Source organism: Rhinolophus sinicus, linkage group LG15 (assembly GCF_036562045.2).
Source record: "Rhinolophus sinicus isolate RSC01 linkage group LG15, ASM3656204v1, whole genome shotgun sequence".
NCBI lineage: Eukaryota > Metazoa > Chordata > Mammalia > Chiroptera > Rhinolophidae > Rhinolophus > Rhinolophus sinicus.
The window spans coordinates 26,868,221-26,885,092 of NC_133764.1; the positions used below are offsets into that span (position 1 = coordinate 26,868,221).

General features: G+C 57.1%; 1 protein-coding gene across 5 annotated transcripts in view; it reads left to right on the forward strand.

The window, feature by feature from the left end:
- CRHR1 (corticotropin releasing hormone receptor 1) overlaps positions 1 to 16,872 on the forward strand; it is a 47,940-nt gene extending 31,068 nt beyond the window's left edge. For 3 of the 5 annotated variants that reach the window (XM_074319582.1, XM_074319583.1, XM_074319584.1), the window contains exons 3-11: positions 10,562 to 10,668; positions 11,224 to 11,344; positions 11,568 to 11,721; positions 12,031 to 12,091; positions 14,086 to 14,158; positions 14,408 to 14,493; positions 14,671 to 14,806; positions 14,984 to 15,025; positions 15,601 to 16,872. In XM_074319582.1, coding sequence (XP_074175683.1) covers positions 10,562 to 10,668; positions 11,224 to 11,344; positions 11,568 to 11,721; positions 12,031 to 12,091; positions 14,086 to 14,158; positions 14,408 to 14,493; positions 14,671 to 14,806; positions 14,984 to 15,025; positions 15,601 to 15,741 — 921 coding nt within the window. In that variant the 3' untranslated portion in view covers positions 15,742 to 16,872. Of the gene's footprint in view, positions 1 to 4,218; positions 4,305 to 10,561; positions 10,669 to 11,223; positions 11,345 to 11,567; positions 11,722 to 12,030; positions 12,092 to 14,085; positions 14,159 to 14,407; positions 14,494 to 14,670; positions 14,807 to 14,983; positions 15,026 to 15,600 lie in introns of all 5 variants that reach the window. The other 2 variants (XM_074319581.1, XM_074319580.1) reach the window with 1 other exon arrangement.

Here is a 16,872-nt window from a genome sequence, read left to right on the forward strand (position 1 = left end):
ACAGCCAGGGAGGGGGCTTGGCCTTGCCTGCAGGCCCACAGGTGGGGTGGGGTGGGGTGGGGAAGGACAGACCCAGGGTCTGTTCGGATATTTGATCCCCATGTAAACACCTCACTGCTCTGAGGCTCTGAGCCTCCACCTCCAGGCTTTGCAGCTCCTTGCCATGCCACCTGTCACCCTCAGAATTAATTTGCTCTCCACTGTCAATGACTCACAGCCCCTGTTTATCAAGACAGCAACAGCTGTGGGCCAGAGGCCCTGACCTGAGGAGAGGGTGGGGGTCCCAGGTGGGCCTTTAGGGTCTGGTGGGCCTGAGCTCAGAGCCCCAAGAGGGTACAAAGGGTGACCACAGATACCAAGTGGTTTACTCTAAGACCTGCACTTTTTTTTTTTTTAACCTCTTCTGGCCCCTTTCTGAGGATGGAGAGGGCTGGATGCTATGGCTTTGTCCAACTTAACACTGCCAAGTTCCTTCTCCTGGCCCTCTCTCCTTTACCAGCTGGGCTAGGCGGGTTAGGGGTGGGGCTGCAGCCAAGGAGGGGTGGGAGGGCCTTGGGGAAGCACTGGGACTGGGCAGGGGGCTGGAACAGCCAGACCACACGGCTTCATGTGTCTCAACCACAGCCTGGAACCCGCAGAAGGAAAAGAAAGACTAGGAGGAGAGTGGGGAGGCAGGAGGAAGGGCAGAAGCACCGAAGAGGAAAGCTTAGGGTGCACAGCTGGCCAGCCTCCAATTTAATAGGTCCATCTTACAAGTAGGAAATGGAGGCAGAGAGGCTGAGAACTGCCCGAGGTCACAAAGCTTGGAGGCAGGGTCAAACAGGGAATTGGAGCCCTCGTGCTGCGCCACCAGAATGCCGTGGGCTGGGCAGTGATACTGGGTTTCCAGGAGGAGGTAGGCCCCTCTCCCTCTCAGGCACCAGCTCCTGTCAATTCCACCATGTTTAACCTTACCTGCCCTCCATCCCCAGTGCTACTGTCCCTGTCCAAGGTACCCCACGTCTAACCCTTATTTCACATCTGACTCTGTCACACCCTTGCTCGGAGTCAACCCTTCCATGGTTCCCTATCGCCTCCATGGTCAAGCCCACACTCCGGAATGGGGCCAGCCGGGCTCTCTGTGGCTATAGCCCTGCCCTGGCTACTCCCTAGGAGCTCCCTTCACTTTCATCCCCAACGGTGACTTGACGTGCCCCAAAGTCAATGTCTTCAGACCTTAGTGCCTGGGCACGTGCTACTTGATCTGCCAGCCCTGCCGTAAGTGGAAGCCAGGCTCCCTCAGCACCGGCCGTCTCTGGGCCTCGGTTACTCCACCTGCGGGGTGGGTGGGAGGTTTGGGTGGGGTGCTCTCATGGCTCCCTCGCTCTTCCATCTGTTGTCCCAGGACAGGAGCTGGGGGGTGATGGTCTCTAGGTGTGGAGGCAGGGCTGACAGACCCCCCCTTCCAGGTGCTGCAGTGCCAGAACGATGAGGTACACGCCCGTGCAATCACAGCGAGTGAGAACCCAGAGCTGTACCTAATCATTAAGCACTAATTAATTCACTTACTGGTGAGGTGCTGCTGGGACTTCCAGGCCTTCCCCTACATGCCCTCCCTCCGGCTGCATCTGATCTTCAAAGGGATGGGAAGCATTTCCAAAAATATCCATTTTCCCGTGATTCTCCGGGAGGACTGCTCAGCTCAGCAATCAAAGACAAGGAGGTCGCATCCTTCCTGGCAACGACTCCCTGCTTGGGTCTGTTTTCTTCCAGGGTCACCTCCTGCCTCCCCACCAAAGCCTGCTCCCTCCAGATGACCCAGCCTGGCAGGGACTCCAGGCTCCCACCCACATGTGGGGTGCGAAAGGGGGGCTCGAGCCAAGGGGGGCTCGAGCCAAGGGGGTGCCTCCAGTTATCTCCACCAGTATCCCCTTTGATAGGGACGAGGGACAGATTCTGAATCTTATGGGAGGTTATGTAAATACAGCTGCAAGACAATAATAATAAAAAGAACAGCTCACACCACATGCCAGGTAGCGCTCCAAGTACTGTGCACTGTTAACTAAAAGTGCTCACTCAGTCGTTAGGTAGGAACCATTGTTAAGGTCACTCCTATCTTGTAGATAAGGAGGCTGACAGGTTGCCCAAGGTCACGAGGGTGGTAAGCAGTGGGGCCAGGATTTGAACCCAAGTTGCCTGGGTCGAGAACCGTGTTCTTAATACTGCTTTGTGCTGCCTCTCGTAGGGCAAGAACCATTCCCCGTGCCCCCTACCCCCACCCCACTCCCATCCCTGTGCCCCTTCCAACCAAATCTCTGCCTCCAAGTCTCTTTCTTTGCAGACATTCCAGAGCAGCCTCTGGTCCCAGGCACTTCCGTCCATAGCAGAGACACTGGATCCTTTGGTTCCTTGCCTCTCCCCAGAACTCGCTGAAAACCCTATCACTGAGCCCTCAGCCCTCGGGTAGTTTATCCCTCATTTAGCAATTAGGAGAGAATCGGCAGCATCTTTGCCAACTCTGCCCAAGGGCTCAACTCTGCTGAGACTCAGGTCCCCTGGCAGGGAAGCTGAGCAGAGCTTTACACATCCATTTAGCCTCCTTTCCCCATTGGCATGGTGTGTGTGGGCAGCCTCTCAACAGCGGGCCGGGGAGTGGGGTTAGAGAGGAGCCTCAGCCTTGCAGCACTGGAAACCAGGCTGTGGCTCCCTATCTTGGGGACACCGCAGCATCTCCGCCTCCTCACCCGCTACCCACCCCATCATCTCCCTCTTGTTCTGATGTTGCCAGTAGAGACGCAGCTCCCAGACTGGATGGCACCTCGGAGATCCGCTGGTCCAGCCCTTCCTCATACACAGCGAGGGGCCGAGAGGCCTGCTGGCCCAGGTCACTCACGCAGCACAGCAGCGCTAAGCTGGCCCTGGGGCCCTGCCTGTCTCCCATGCAGTGCTCTGCCCCAGCCTGGCCCCAGGCTCAGGGACTGTGACTCAGGCAGCTTCTCCAGCCCTCCTCCTGTCCCCTGTGACGTGAGGGTCAGCAGGAGCCATAGAAAGGCCTGCAGCTGGACAGAGGCTGCTTTGGAAACGGCTCAGGACCCAATTCTCTCCCAGCCAGTGCTGCCTGGATTCTGGGCCAGAATTAACTCAAGGAAACATCTTTGGAACCACCAATGCCAGAGGGGGGTACAGGGCGGGGCAAGAAAAGACTCAGGATCTTCCTGGGTCCCTTCCCTACTGGGCTTTAGGGCTCTGGTGCCCCAGGGACGGGTCAGGCCCTCTGTGCGGCTCCAGCCACCCCAGAGCCCTGAAGTCAGGCCTCAGAGAACAGGCCCTCCCTGATCTTCTTAGAAAGTGGCAGGGCTGCAATCAAAGACAAGGAGCTTGCATCCTCTCTGGGAATGTCTCTTTGGTGGCTGCACGGACCCCCACCCCTCCCAGGGCCCCTCTCCTGTCTTTTATCCCAACTGCCATGTGCCCGGCTGGGAGACGGCTGTAGCAGATCGCAATCATGAGATACTTGCTACGTGGGACCCACCCCCTGCGACATTTCCAGCACACTCCTGCCACCTCTCATTTTCTGTCCCAAGAGGCCTCCACCATGGATGTTCCCACCACATGACCCTCTCACATAATGCCTGCTGTGGCAAAATGCCACCATGGGGACCTTCTCCAAGCCCGGCCCTGTGAGCCCCAGCCCATGTGAAACACTGCACATGAAGACCCCTCCCCATGGGAAACCTCACCCCATGAAACCCTGTCACTTTATGTGCCATGTGAGCTGTCACCACATCCCCTTCCACCGTATCATGCCCAGCCTTGTGAGTGAGAATTGACTCGTCAGATCTCACCAATGTTTTTTGCTAAGACCCCAAAATGGGAGATTTCTCAGAAGGGCACCTACCACGTAATCTGCCTTCCCATAAAGGCTTGCAAGGAAACAGCCCAGTGAGCTGGTCAAGCCTGCCCGTGGGCTCATCCTATGGGCATGATTGTGCCAGTTTGAGTGGGCAGAGCTGTGGCCCTAATGGCAGGCATTGCAGTCACCACTGTGCCCCGGCTGGAGGCCAGTGGACAGAAAGAGGCAGAAAGATAGGGGTAGTATCTTTCTCACCCCCTCAGCAATCAGGACCCTGTGCTGGCCCAGATGGATGGATAGATGGGCAGACAAATGGACAGACAGATGCCCAGGTTGCTCTTTGGGAGAGGAGCCCGGGTCACTCTGACTTTCTCTCCTTTTTCCAGATAACGGCTACCGGGAATGCCTAGCCAATGGCAGCTGGGCTGCCCGCGTGAACTACTCGGAGTGCCAGGAGATCCTCAGTGAGGAGGTGAGGCTGGCCCCAGGCTGCCTTTCTGAGGGGTGAGCCGGGGGTTGTGCCTGTTACGTGGCTGCTGCCAGTCAGAGTCAGGGGCCAGAGCTCAGGCATCCCGAGGGAGGCTGTGTCAAGTGGGCTTCAGGCAGCCATGAGCTGGGTCCTCCTCTCTCCCTCCCTCCCTCCGTCCCTTCCTCCTTCCTTCCTTCTACCCACACCCCCTAGGACGGGTTCTCATCCATTTTCCAGCCCACCCACCTGAGCATCACATCTATGTCCGGCCAGGGGCTCTATCAGAATCAGGGATGGGGGTGAGGGGAAGCAATGAAGTTCCAGAAAGCCCTTGGAGTACCCTGAAAATATTTCAATGTTTTTGAGAAGCTATTGCTTCCACGTAACACAGAATTCAAAGGTACAGGTGGGAATACAGAGAAAGTCTCCCTCCCACCTCTGGGTTCCCTCCTCAGAGGCAACCATTTTGCCAATTTCCTAAGTGTTCTATCAGAGACGTTCTCTACATATGCAAGGAATTACGTACATATATCCTTTCCTGTATTTACAGAAACATTGCAAAATATATACCCTGTTCAACACCTTGCTTTTTTTCATATAATTATCCGTCTTGGCGATTGTTCCACATCAGTACCTAAAGAGCAACTTCATTCTTTTTCACATTTGCATAATAGCACATGATACAGATGGACCGTAATTTATTTACTCAATCTTTCTTCTCAGTCTTTGGTTATTACCAACAGTGCCACAATGAATAACCTTCCAAGGGTGACATTTGGCAGATGCACAGGTACACCTGTCTTCCTGGTGTCGCTGCTCTGTCCCCTTTGTCCCCTTCCCTACATCTCCACCTCCCCTTCAGTGGGTGCTGAGGAAGGTGGGGGCCATGGAGCTGGAAGAACCAGGGAGCAGAAAGCCAAGGGCAGAAGGGAGGGTGCCCAGGGTGTCTGAGATCCCCAGGCTTCTGGGGTGTGGAAGGGAGAGGGCTGGTCTAGGCTGTCTGGGGAATTCCAGTGCCTTAAAGATCTACACTGGAAGGGACCTTGGAGACCCTCTGTCCCATCTTGATCTGTCTGGGAATAAGTCACTCAGAGCACTCGCTCCAATTCACGTCCCAGGGCTACACCCAACACCCAGTAATCAAACTCTCCCAGGAGGGCCTGGGAATCTGCCCCCAAGGGGCCTTCTGATGGGGAGAAAGTGAGAAGTTTTGATCTAGTGCCACCCACCTCACTATAGGGAGACTGAGGCCCAGAAAGGGACTCATGCAAGGTCACATGACCAGAGTGAGTCAGAGCCTGGCTTTGGAGTCCAGGCTCTCCTTTGCCCACTGCCAAGTACTTGGTGTGAAGTGAGGTTGATGGTGGGAAAACAGCTTTCCCCACCTAACACCCCACCCAACTCTGAGTGCTTTGGTTAGCTCCTCCCCTAGGCTGCCCGGCTTCACGTCACTAAGATATTGGGATTCTACTGTCTCCTTCCAGAAGCTGCGAAGATGGGGCAAGGCTTAGCCTAAAAGAATGACGTGCTCTTTAATCCTCTGCTTTGGCGGGGTGAGAGGTACTTGGGATGTAGGGTGAGAGGCTTCCTGGCATCTCATATCACACAGGCCCGACCATATGGTCCACCCCAGGCTGGGGTAGCCCCCAGGTTGCTAAGCACCCACACAGTGAACCAACCTGGGAAGTCCTGGGGCTGGAGTGGAGGGTATCCCTCTGGATTGGAGAAGGGAGGTGGGGCTCCAGATCAGGAAACATAGTTGGGCCAGAAGAGATGGGCTTGGTTGGAGGTAGGGTGCACAAGTAAACCAATCAATGAGGTGGGAACACCTTACCTGGTGCACAGGAGAGCAGTGGGAGGATGGGAAATGGGGCTTGTACTCAGGAAGGCAGGACAGTGCTGTCAGCAGCTCTTAAGATCACAGGTGATGACCAGACAGGGGTGGTACAGGGGTGTGATGGGGCCAGCACGGCTAAGGCAAGAAGTCTTCAACACCCATCCCACCCCCCTGTGCTTGGGCCATCCTGCTGGGTCTGCAAAGCCAGAGGCAGACAATGTATCTCCAGCTGGGTGTATCTGCAACTGGAGGTCAGGTCGCCAGCCTCTGCCTTAGGACAGACAAACGCTCCCCCACCCCAGAGGAGCAGGTGTCTATCCCCTTCTTAGAATCAGCAAAGCTGGAGATGCCAGCTGCTCCCAGCTGCCCTCCCTGCATTGGTGCCTCTGGAATGTCAGGGGAAGTCCATGGTTCACTCAGATCTCGCCTGCTCTAATTTAAGCCCCTTCCTTCCAGTTGGGTGTGGGGGGGCACTCAGCAGCCCCTTCACCCCTCAACATCCTTCAAAGACTCAAGGGCAGAGGTCAGCTGCCCTTAGCCTTCCCTCCTCCCCACCCTGCAGCTCCCACCCCGTCTGCCAGGACAGGGGTCTCTCTCTCCACCAGCAGGGTTAGGGCAAGAAGGACTCGGGAGCAGGACCTTCTCATGGGTCCCCTTTGTCAGTATGATGGGAACTGCATGGGCTTTGGGGGCAGAAGGCTTGGGATTCAGATTCTAGGTCCCACACACTTGCTGTTTGACTCTGGGCAAGTAACTGGTGTGGGGGCCCACTAAGTCCCAGCTTCCTGGTCCGTCTGTAAACGGATTCAGAGTAATATAGTCTCTGCCTCCTGGTAGAGGAAGAGTGATGTCTGCCGGTGTCTTGACCTCTGGAGGGCACTCCTTCATCTGCCTCCCCTCTGCCTGTCATCTTACCTGAGGTCAACGGAGGTTGTAATGTACACCTGCAGAGTGGGAGGGTCACTGATGAGGAGACCCAGGTAACATGGGCACCCCTTCCTCTGGTCACCACACATCCCTCCAGGGTGCACTGCTCACCCCCATCCCGGCCTGCCCTGCCTGGCTTTGCCACCCACCCTTTTCCCGGGCAGCCCCTGCCTGCCCCGTTGCCTAGCACTCTGGGTAATCAATTAATTTAATTATCATTTAATTAACAAATGCCATCCTCTCTGCCAGCCCCCAGCCTGGCCAGGCCCCTCCCCACTCCCAGGACTCCCTGTTTCCTCCTGGAGATACTCCGAAGAGGAAGAGTCTCCAATTAACCAAGCAGCCAGTTTGATTTCTGAGCCCGGGCCCTGGCTAAGCCCTAATTAAGCACCAGCACCGGGGGAATCACAGATAATAGATTGGCAGACTGGCTGCCTGTGAAATGGGACTTGTGTGGGTGCCCAGAGGCCAGGCCACAGAGGACCTGCCCACAGCCATCACCACCAGGGACAAGTCCCTCATTGGGTAGCTTGGCTCATGCATGGCCCAGCCCTCCAGGATGGCACTGACCCCCCCCCCAGCACCACCCTGCACCGGCCCCCGCCCCCATATCAGCACCCCATACATACTGTCTCCCTCTACTGCAGTGACCCCACCACTGCTGCAGACTCTCCCCCACCTCCCATGACACTTGCCCACATTCTGCTCCCCTCCTGCACACTCTGCTTCCCTGCCCCACTGTTTGCTCCCCTCTCCCACAGGGAGCCAGGGCCTTGGTACATCCTGGGAGGGCACAGCTTGGTGGGACATGAGTGGGACTTGGTGGCTGTAGGCTTATGGTCTGGGGTTCACTGCTCACTGTGGGATTCGTTGGACCAGAGCTTCTGAAGTGCTTAGGACTCATCGGGGCTTCTTGCCAGACGAAAGATTCCTGACTATGGATCTGGGGTGGGGCTTACGCTTCTGCATTCCTTAAGATCCCTGCGGTCTCCTAGGTGACACTGATGTTGCAAGTCTGAGGACCACACTTAGAGGAAGGGGGGCGGGGCGGGGGAGAAGCTCCGGACACCCAGGCAGAGGAGAAGAAGAGCCACAGAGGCGGTGGCCAGGGCGGGAAGAGTCTGGAGCGGGGGAGCTTGGCAGGGGCAGTGGGGACCAGACAGGAAGAGCTCATTGTGCCATCCTGAAAGGCATCAGGACAGAAAGCCTGACGGGGCTGCCTGTTTGGACAAGGTGTGTCTTGCAGAGAGTCTGGTCACAACTGGCTGGATGCTACTTACTGGATTCTGGTCACTGAGGGTATAGCAGAGTGGCCTCTGCCCAGTGCCACACTATGCCACCTTCTTCAGTGTACCTGCCAGTCTTAGGTCTTCAAACTGGACAGGGACAGAGTGCCGGTCAGGTCCCCAGGGATTGGCTCTGTCCATTTGTCCTTCAGGTGGCTTTCACTCAGGAAGTCACGGGCTGTCTCTCAGGGTGTCATAGGGTCTCTTAGAGTGTCACCGTGTGTCTCCCAGGATGTTGCTGGCTGTTCTCTCTGGGTGTCATTGACCACCTCTCAGGGTGTTATTGACCATCTCAAACGGTGTCTCTGGCCATTTCTTGAGTGTGACCGGCCGTGTCGCCCGGTGATACTTGGGGTGATGCTGCCTTCTGTCCAGCAGCCATCTGGGACTCTCTCCGCACTATAACCCCCCACCCCACCCCCAGCTGGCTTGCTTTTTCTCAGACTGCATCTCACATGTGGCAGCTGAGAGACAGGGCTAGAACCCAGCCTGGGCCTCCAGCCGGAGGAGTCATGCAGAGACTGCCCCCAAAAGATTTAGCCCAATTCTCCCCTTTCAGCCTCGTGGAGAAAAAGCCCTGATGAGCCCCCATCCTCCCTAGAGAAGCGCAGGATGGAGAGAGTGCCTCTGTTTTCAATTCCTGCTTATCCCCCACGAAATGTACTGTGGGGACAGGGGAAGGAGGGTTTTTAAGACCAAGCAGAACTGGATTCCGACTGCTGGCTGGTGGCTTGGGCCCATTATGCACCCTGTTCAGCTGGAAAAACAGGGACAAAGGCCAGTCTCAGAGGGCAGTGTGAGAGAAAACCAGCAACATCTGCAAAGTACCTGGCCTAGTGCCCAGCATACACTAGGTGCTTAATGAATGACTTATCTCACCCCAAACCAAACCACACAGGTGCAGCTTCTGGGGGGACCAGGGCGGGGCAGCTGCTGGCAGGAGGTGGTGAAGCGGCTCCCCCACACTGAGCTCATCTTGTCTACTTGGGCCTGTGAACGAACTTGGGGTGTTGTGCTGTTCTGGGCTCCCAGACGTTGTTATTACCCAGGGGCTTTGCAGTGCGGATTTGTGGAAAATTTAATAAACGGTAATTAAGTACCAGCTCCAGACTGGATGTGTGCGCGGAGTCTCCAGATTTGCCATCTGCTGCCAGGCGCTCAAAGACCCTCCCCATTTGCATGGCCCCTTTCCTCGCTGTCTCTCGCCTGCTTCCATTTACACCTCGCTGGGTCTCACCCACTCGGAGCCTGAGTTGCTAATGTGATTTCCCGCCATGGTCCTGAAAGCCTCTGCCAGGAAAAGTAGCCCTTAGAGCAGAGCTTCCTGGGACTCTGGCCCCAGAGGTTCTGCCGTGAGGACGCCCCTTCAGAAGGGGGGTGGCGGGGGCCAAGGAGAGCCAGGGAGGGAGGGCGTGGCTTGGATGTCTGCTGGATGTCCTAAGGCGGGGGCACATCCCTTGGGGGGCTGACTTTGGGTCTCAGCCTGCTCATCTGGAAGATGGATAGAGTGAGACTTGATCCCTTAGGACGAGCAGTATATGAAATGAATTAAGTAATGACGTTAGGGGCTTTGTTATAGGATCCCATTCCCTTCAAGCAGACCCCCTGTGCCAGGTGTAGGAACTGGGAAGCCAGTTACGGAGCCTGGGAGATTTTTATTTATAGTTCCTAATGGTTCTGTGGATGCTAATCCATAGCAACTGCTCCTCACCTTGCCGATAGGGGCAGCCTTCAGCTGTAGCAGGAGGGCTTTGGGGGTGATTGAGAAGACACTGGCTCTGCCCAGAAATGGAGGGAGGAAAGAAGTCCTGGAGGGTTGGTGCCTGCACCCACCAGGGCCGGGGCGTTTGGACTCAAAGGAAATGTGAGTGTGAGAGCACACCTGTGAGCCGTGTACATGTGCTTGTGTGTGCAAAACGGGGAAGGCTGTGTGACGCGGAGAGTCAAGGTAGCTGATGTTTGTCCAACAACCCAGAGCAGTGGACAGAGCATAGGATTCGGGACAGACAGACAGGAAACACAATCTCAAATTATATAGCGTTGCTCCAGGGCAACCCGTGGCACACAGTAGGGGCTCAGGAAGGGGGCAATTATTCTTGGTATAGCACCACTCTGTCCCGGCCACCCTCGGGGGCTGTCCTTACTTGTCCAAGTGGGTGCAGGGGTGTGGCTGTTCGGGGCCTCACCTCTACCCCTCTCTCCGGTCTCAGAAGAAGAGCAAGCTGCATTACCACATCGCTATTATCATCAATTACCTGGGCCACTGCATCTCCCTCGTGGCCCTCCTGGTGGCCTTTGTCCTGTTTCTGCGACTCAGGTGAGAAGGCCCCGGCACTGTCCCTAGGCCCTGAGCAGGGCAGAGAAGTCAGATGCAAGGGCCTGCTGGGAAAGGGAGTCCTGCCCCCTCACCTCAGTGAGAGGGGGTGGCAGATATAGAGTCCCAAGTCTCTTGGCACCTCTGGCAGGATCACTTCTGTCCCTCTGCCCAGTAACTGCTGGGGGGGGGGGAAAGGGGCTGGCCAAAGCATCCGAGCTGAAACCCGGGAGGGAGGCATCCTGCTGGAGGCCTTTTATTGTTTTCTGACCCTCAAACCTGGGAGGGGGGCGCCCATGGGAGAAGGGGCAGCCCCTGGTCCTGAAGCATCAGCTGTGGTAGGCTCTCCCCTGGAGCTTAGGTCTGGGCTGGTCACGGGTAGGAAAGGGCCCTCGGGCGGGCATCAGGAGAGCCTCTGCTGCCCCTCCCAGTGTGACAGCCAGTCAGCGCCACTCACTTTCCCCATCCAGACATCTGGGCTAGACGGGTGCTGCCGCCTACCCCTCATCCTCTCTCCTCCCCTTGTTCCCATCATCCACCCTCCCCTGCTGTCCTCAGAAGCATCCGGTGCCTGAGAAACATCATTCACTGGAATCTCATCTCGGCCTTCATCCTGCGCAATGCCACGTGGTTTGTGGTCCAGTTCACCATGAGCCCTGAAGTCCACCAGAGCAATGTGGTATGTCCTGGAAGGCAGGCCGGGGGTAGAGGAAGGGTCCGAGCGAGTGGGCTGCCCTGGTAGAGGAGAGGGTGGGCCAGGCCTTGGAGCCCATAAAACAGCCACGGATCCTGAGGGTGTGCCCTGTCCTGCCAAGAGGACCCTGGGCCCAGGGTGGGGTACTGCTGCTGCCCCCACCCTGTTCCCTGGCTCATCATCATCTCTGGTGGGGGTGTGGCGGCAGGGCTGGTGCAGGTTGGTGACAGCTGCCTACAACTACTTCCACGTGACCAACTTCTTCTGGATGTTCGGGGAGGGCTGCTACCTGCACACGGCCATCGTGCTCACCTACTCCACTGACCGGCTGCGCAAGTGGATGTTCATCTGCATTGGCTGGGGTGAGAGGGCCAGCCCCGCCCCCAGCCCCGCCCCCAGCCCCAGCCGCACTGCCGTCTCCTCACCCAGACTCAGGCCGGCTGGCTGTGGGGCCAGGTTAGGGTGGTGGGGTGTACACCACATCCCTCTGCCCCTACTTGGGGGTGGGGGTGGGGGGAGCATCTTGAAGGAGGAGTGTTGGGTGAGTGGGTCCGAGCTCTACCCTGGGGACCCCTGCCCGCCTCTATGCTCTGGGCTCCACTGAGGTCCTGCAGGCCCTGCACCCCCAGACCCCACCCCCAGGGCCCTGTGACAGCCAGTCTCTTCCCCAGGTGTGCCTTTCCCCATCATCGTAGCCTGGGCCATTGGGAAGCTGTACTATGACAATGAGAAGTAAGTCACCTCCTTCCCTTCACTGCCCTCAGGGCCCCCTGAACCCCAAGATCCAGGCTTTCAGCCCAGCTCTGCCTGACACTCCCCAAGGGCCTTCAGCCACATCCCTTTCCCTGTCAGGACCACAGTTTCTTCATCTACAAAGGGAGAGCGCTGGGGGCCAGACTCAATCCAAGGCTCCCTACCAGTGCCCTGCCTGATGTATGGCTGGGCTGGCAGATCCAGGTTCTTTGATCTGGGCTCTCATGACAGGCAGAGCCCCGTGAGAGTTACCAGAGTGCCAGGTTCTGAGTTGTGGCTCCATCATTACGAAGCTACAAACCTTGGCTACTGACTACAGTGTGCCTCAGTTTCCTCATCTATAAATGGACATCCTAATAATAGTGGTCCCTCAAAGGGTTGTTGTGGGGATGACATGAGTTAATATATGTTCAGCATTTAGGATAGTGTCTGACACATAGTAAATGCTGTATAAATGTTTTCTATTAATTTTAGGATTTTTTTTTAATTTCACGGACTTCATAGAAATTGATTCAGACGAGCTCAGAGACTCCTTCCAGCTCTGAAGTCCTGAGGTGCCTTATTAAATGGGCACAGGTATTTCCAGCCACCCCTGAAAGCTCAACTTCCACTGCAGTCGTTCTCAACCTTGGCTCACATTCCAGTCACCCAGGAAGCTTTAAAAAGTACCGATGCCCCGGCTTGAGCCCCAGGCTTGGATGTAATTGGTCTGGAGTGTGACCTGGGCACCAGGAGGTTTTTTAACTGCCCAGGTGATTCCACTGTGCGGCTAAGACAGAGGCAGACAAGGGGGCATAGGCAGGGGAGTGCCAGGATCTTCTCTGCCAGCGCGTTCTCAGCAGTCCACTGCCTGACCGGGGTTCTAGGCGGCCTCCATCATAGTGAAAATTCCTCCCCACCATTATGGGGGAGGGTGGCCACCACATACATCCTCACTGGGCTGGGCAAGGAGCCTGGAAAATTATGTTCATATTTATCAGGTTGATCCTTCCTCACTCTGGCTGGCTGGCTCTTCACGTTTGCAAAGCCAGTGGCATGGGGTCCAGGCTGGTAGGGGGGCCAGCTGCCCAACACAATGTGGGGCCTCGGTCCCAAAGCAGCAGCGTCCTAAACCCTGGGCGATGGTGCCTGGGTCTGCAGGGGTGCAGGTGTGGGTGTGAGTACAGGGGAGGAGAGGAAGCACAGGTTTCCCAAAGGGGCCCAGTGTCCGTCTGCATGCATCTTGGAGGGAAAAGGGCGCCTGAGTTGCAGAAGAAAGTCTGTCTGGGTGACTCTGGAGCCCCACCTTGTGGTATGACGCTGGTACTGCAGCAGAAGGGATTCAGTCATGAGACCTCTGAAAGAACTTGCAGACCCAAAGCCGAGGACTGGAGTTGGCCTAGGACAACTCACGTTTGTTCTGCATTGTTTTTTGAAAACTTGAATTCGTTGAAGTCCTGGGTGCCCCATCCCTGCCCACTCCCAAGACCTCCCTAGAGCTTGCTGGAGGGAACTCAGGAAAATGCAATGCAAGTCTGCCTCCTGCAACAGGTAGAACCTATGAAATCTCGGCCTCGAGGTTGTTCAGGCTGCAATTAACCAGATTCAGAGATTGCTAGCTGCTGGGTGCTCACTTCGGGACAGGTGTAGGGCAAAGGCACCACCAGTGGGCATGTTCCAGAGCCACAGTGGGGGCCGAGGGCAGCAGTGGTGTGTTGTGCCCATGCCTGTTCCAGTCCATGGTTTTATCCATGATCTCCTCCCGGTCACACTGCCTGCTTGCAGTTTTAGATCATAATAGAGGATGCAGTCCATTCTGCAGATGGGATAACTGGGGCACTATGGTGCGATCAAGTGGCTTGACCTTCTGCCAGGGTTGAAATTGGGGCACCCAGCGCCTTGCTTCCGGGCCTGGGGCCTGTCCTGACCAAGCTGCCCTTCCCCCACGCCACTGACTGGGACCCCTCCTCTCACCTCCCTCTGTGGCCTTCCAGGTGCTGGTTTGGCAAAAGACCTGGAGTGTATACCGACTACATCTACCAGGGCCCCATGATCTTGGTCCTGCTGGTAAGAACCTGGGGAGGGGGCAGGAGAGAGGGGCACAGTGGGGAGGGGCAATCAGTGCCTACTGTGGACCCAAAGGATCTCCCGGCCCAGAGGTGGGGACACAGGGCCAGGAATATAGTAACGAGGTGGGGGGAGAGCAGCAGGTAGGACCAAACCAGCCCTGGGACACCGAGTCCCTGACCTGCCCCCCCTACCCCCCCACCGACATCGTGCCCACATACATGTGCCCACTGTGTGCTCACGTTGCAGATCAATTTTATCTTCCTTTTCAACATCGTTCGCATCCTCATGACCAAACTTCGGGCGTCTACCACGTCTGAGACCATTCAGTACAGGTAGCCAGTCCTGCCTCCCCCAGCCCTGGGGGCCCCGGAGCTCCCAGCCTCTGGCCCAGAGTCTCTCTCCCCTTAGGCTTGGCAGTCCGTCCCCAAACCCCAGCTCCCCCTGTCTCAGACATTCCTGGGACCTGTGGGATGGGCTGTGACGCTCCCTCCCCGCCTGCCCCGCCCCAGGAAGGCTGTGAAAGCCACTCTGGTGCTGCTTCCCCTCCTGGGCATCACGTACATGCTGTTCTTCGTGAACCCCGGGGAGGATGAGGTCTCTCGGGTCGTCTTCATCTACTTCAACTCCTTCCTGGAATCCTTCCAGGTACATCGTCCTCCCCTCCCTCTGCTCTGTCCCCCTCCCCCTTGCACCTCCTGGGGTGGGCGTTCTCCCAGGCAGAGGCCTGGAGGGGCAGGAGGCTGGTGAGGGAAGGGGCAGCCTGGAACCTGGATGGGGCCACACCCGCCCAGTCCCTTGACCCACCTTCTCTCTCCACCCCAGGGCTTCTTCGTGTCCGTGTTCTACTGTTTCCTCAACAGCGAGGTAAGGACCCTGGGCTGGGGCTCAGAATGGCAGGACCTGTTGGGACCAGAGATGGTCTGTAGCTTACTGCTGCCCTCCGTATTCTGGCCCTCTCCTCCCTGCCCCCAGATCCCTATAGGGGTGCTGCAGGGCCCCAGGAGGGCCCTTGCCACCCGTCCATGCTGCTCCTGGGGTGGCAAGTCCACTCCTTTGCTCCCCTAGGCAGTTGGTATGGAGGAGCCAGGGCTTCGGTCTCATCAATGTCTGTGAAATGGGTTGTTGAAAACCGCAAAGGGCTGAGCCCCAGGGCAGGGGATACATGTGGTTTGAGGGCAGGGATTGTTCATGGCAAAGGCCATTGGGCGCCTTCATATGGGTTAGAGAAAGGCACCGCCTTCCTCAGAACACTTGAGAAAACTGTCCCAACAGATATGCAAATGAACAGCATTGAGGATGTGAATGGTGAATGTCGGGGGCCCCCTGTGCGCCTCACACCTATGCACTGCTCACTGGTACAGCTGCGTATGGCAGCCCCAGGGGAAGAAGGGGGGCCTGAGATCCCAGCTCGGATGTTATGCTCTGCTCTGTGCCTACAGGTCCGCTCTGCCATCCGGAAGAGGTGGCACCGATGGCAGGACAAGCACTCGATCCGCGCCCGTGTAGCCCGTGCCATGTCCATCCCAACGTCCCCCACCCGTGTCAGCTTTCACAGCATCAAGCAGTCCACAGCGGTCTGAGCTGGAGGGCCATGGAGCAACCCCCCGAGATCTGTGGTGGGAAGATGGTCGCCAGACTCAGTCGGCCGCTCTGTCTGTGGAGGGGACCGGCTCCTTCCCACACACTGCACCCCCAGGAGCCCTGGCACGGGGACCTGGGAAGCCCCTCCCTGACCCCTCGCTGAACAAGAGTTCTAGGCCTATGAGAGAAGCCGCCATCTGGGCCGCAGGACAAATGGAAAATAACCCATAGGACTGGGCTGGGCCAGTCCTCCTTAGAGAATGAACTGGGAATGGAGTGAGAATGGGGAGCCGGGAAACCCAAAGCAGCACCGGTCCCTCCTTCTCCCAGAGCACAAGGTGGCCAGCGCACTGGAGACCTTGGGCTTCCTTGGTAACTGTGCGGGCCATTCCCTGCTCCAGGGGCATCGTGGGAAACTCTTGTGACAGCATCCTAACCACCATGATGACACCTCCAGGCCTTAGCAATGCCTTCCAACACCGCTGGGAGCCAGTGCCATGTTGTCAGAGCCCTAGAGACGTTAGGAATCAGTGGCACCATCAGACATCAGGCCATATCAGTAGAAATCCTCCCAAGCCACCAGAACTTCCTGTGGCCCTGTGGCACTACCACCAGAAATGCCCTGCCTTGCTGCTTTGCACCCTTGGACGTTTACTACCCTACTGGCCACATAGGCTCCCTCTCCCTAACCTCCTGACTCAGGTGTCTCCCACTTTGTGAGAAGATGGGGGGTGGGAGGGTGACGGAGTGGCCTGTGTGCAAGAGCCAGGATGTGCCCCAGCTGAGCCAGCCTCCCTTTGAGAGGCAGAGAATTAATAGTTGGGGCCATCAGCCTGCTGGCTTCAGTGACCTGGCCTCTGGGCACAGGGAGCTTGTGGCCTCCAGATGGCCTCTGGGGCAGCATCGTTAGCTAAGCCAAGATAGGAGAAGGGGCGGGACACTCAGGCCCTCTCTGCCCCTAGTGCCCCCGGGCAACTAGCTAGCTGATCGCTTATACCCGGGTATAGACTGGCCCAGCCCTCATTGGACTCACCCATGTCCAGAGGTACTGGACAGCCAGAGCAGGGCTTTGGGGGTGCAGGGGTGGGAGATGGGGGTGGCTGATGTAAATAATAATATTTATCTTTCAA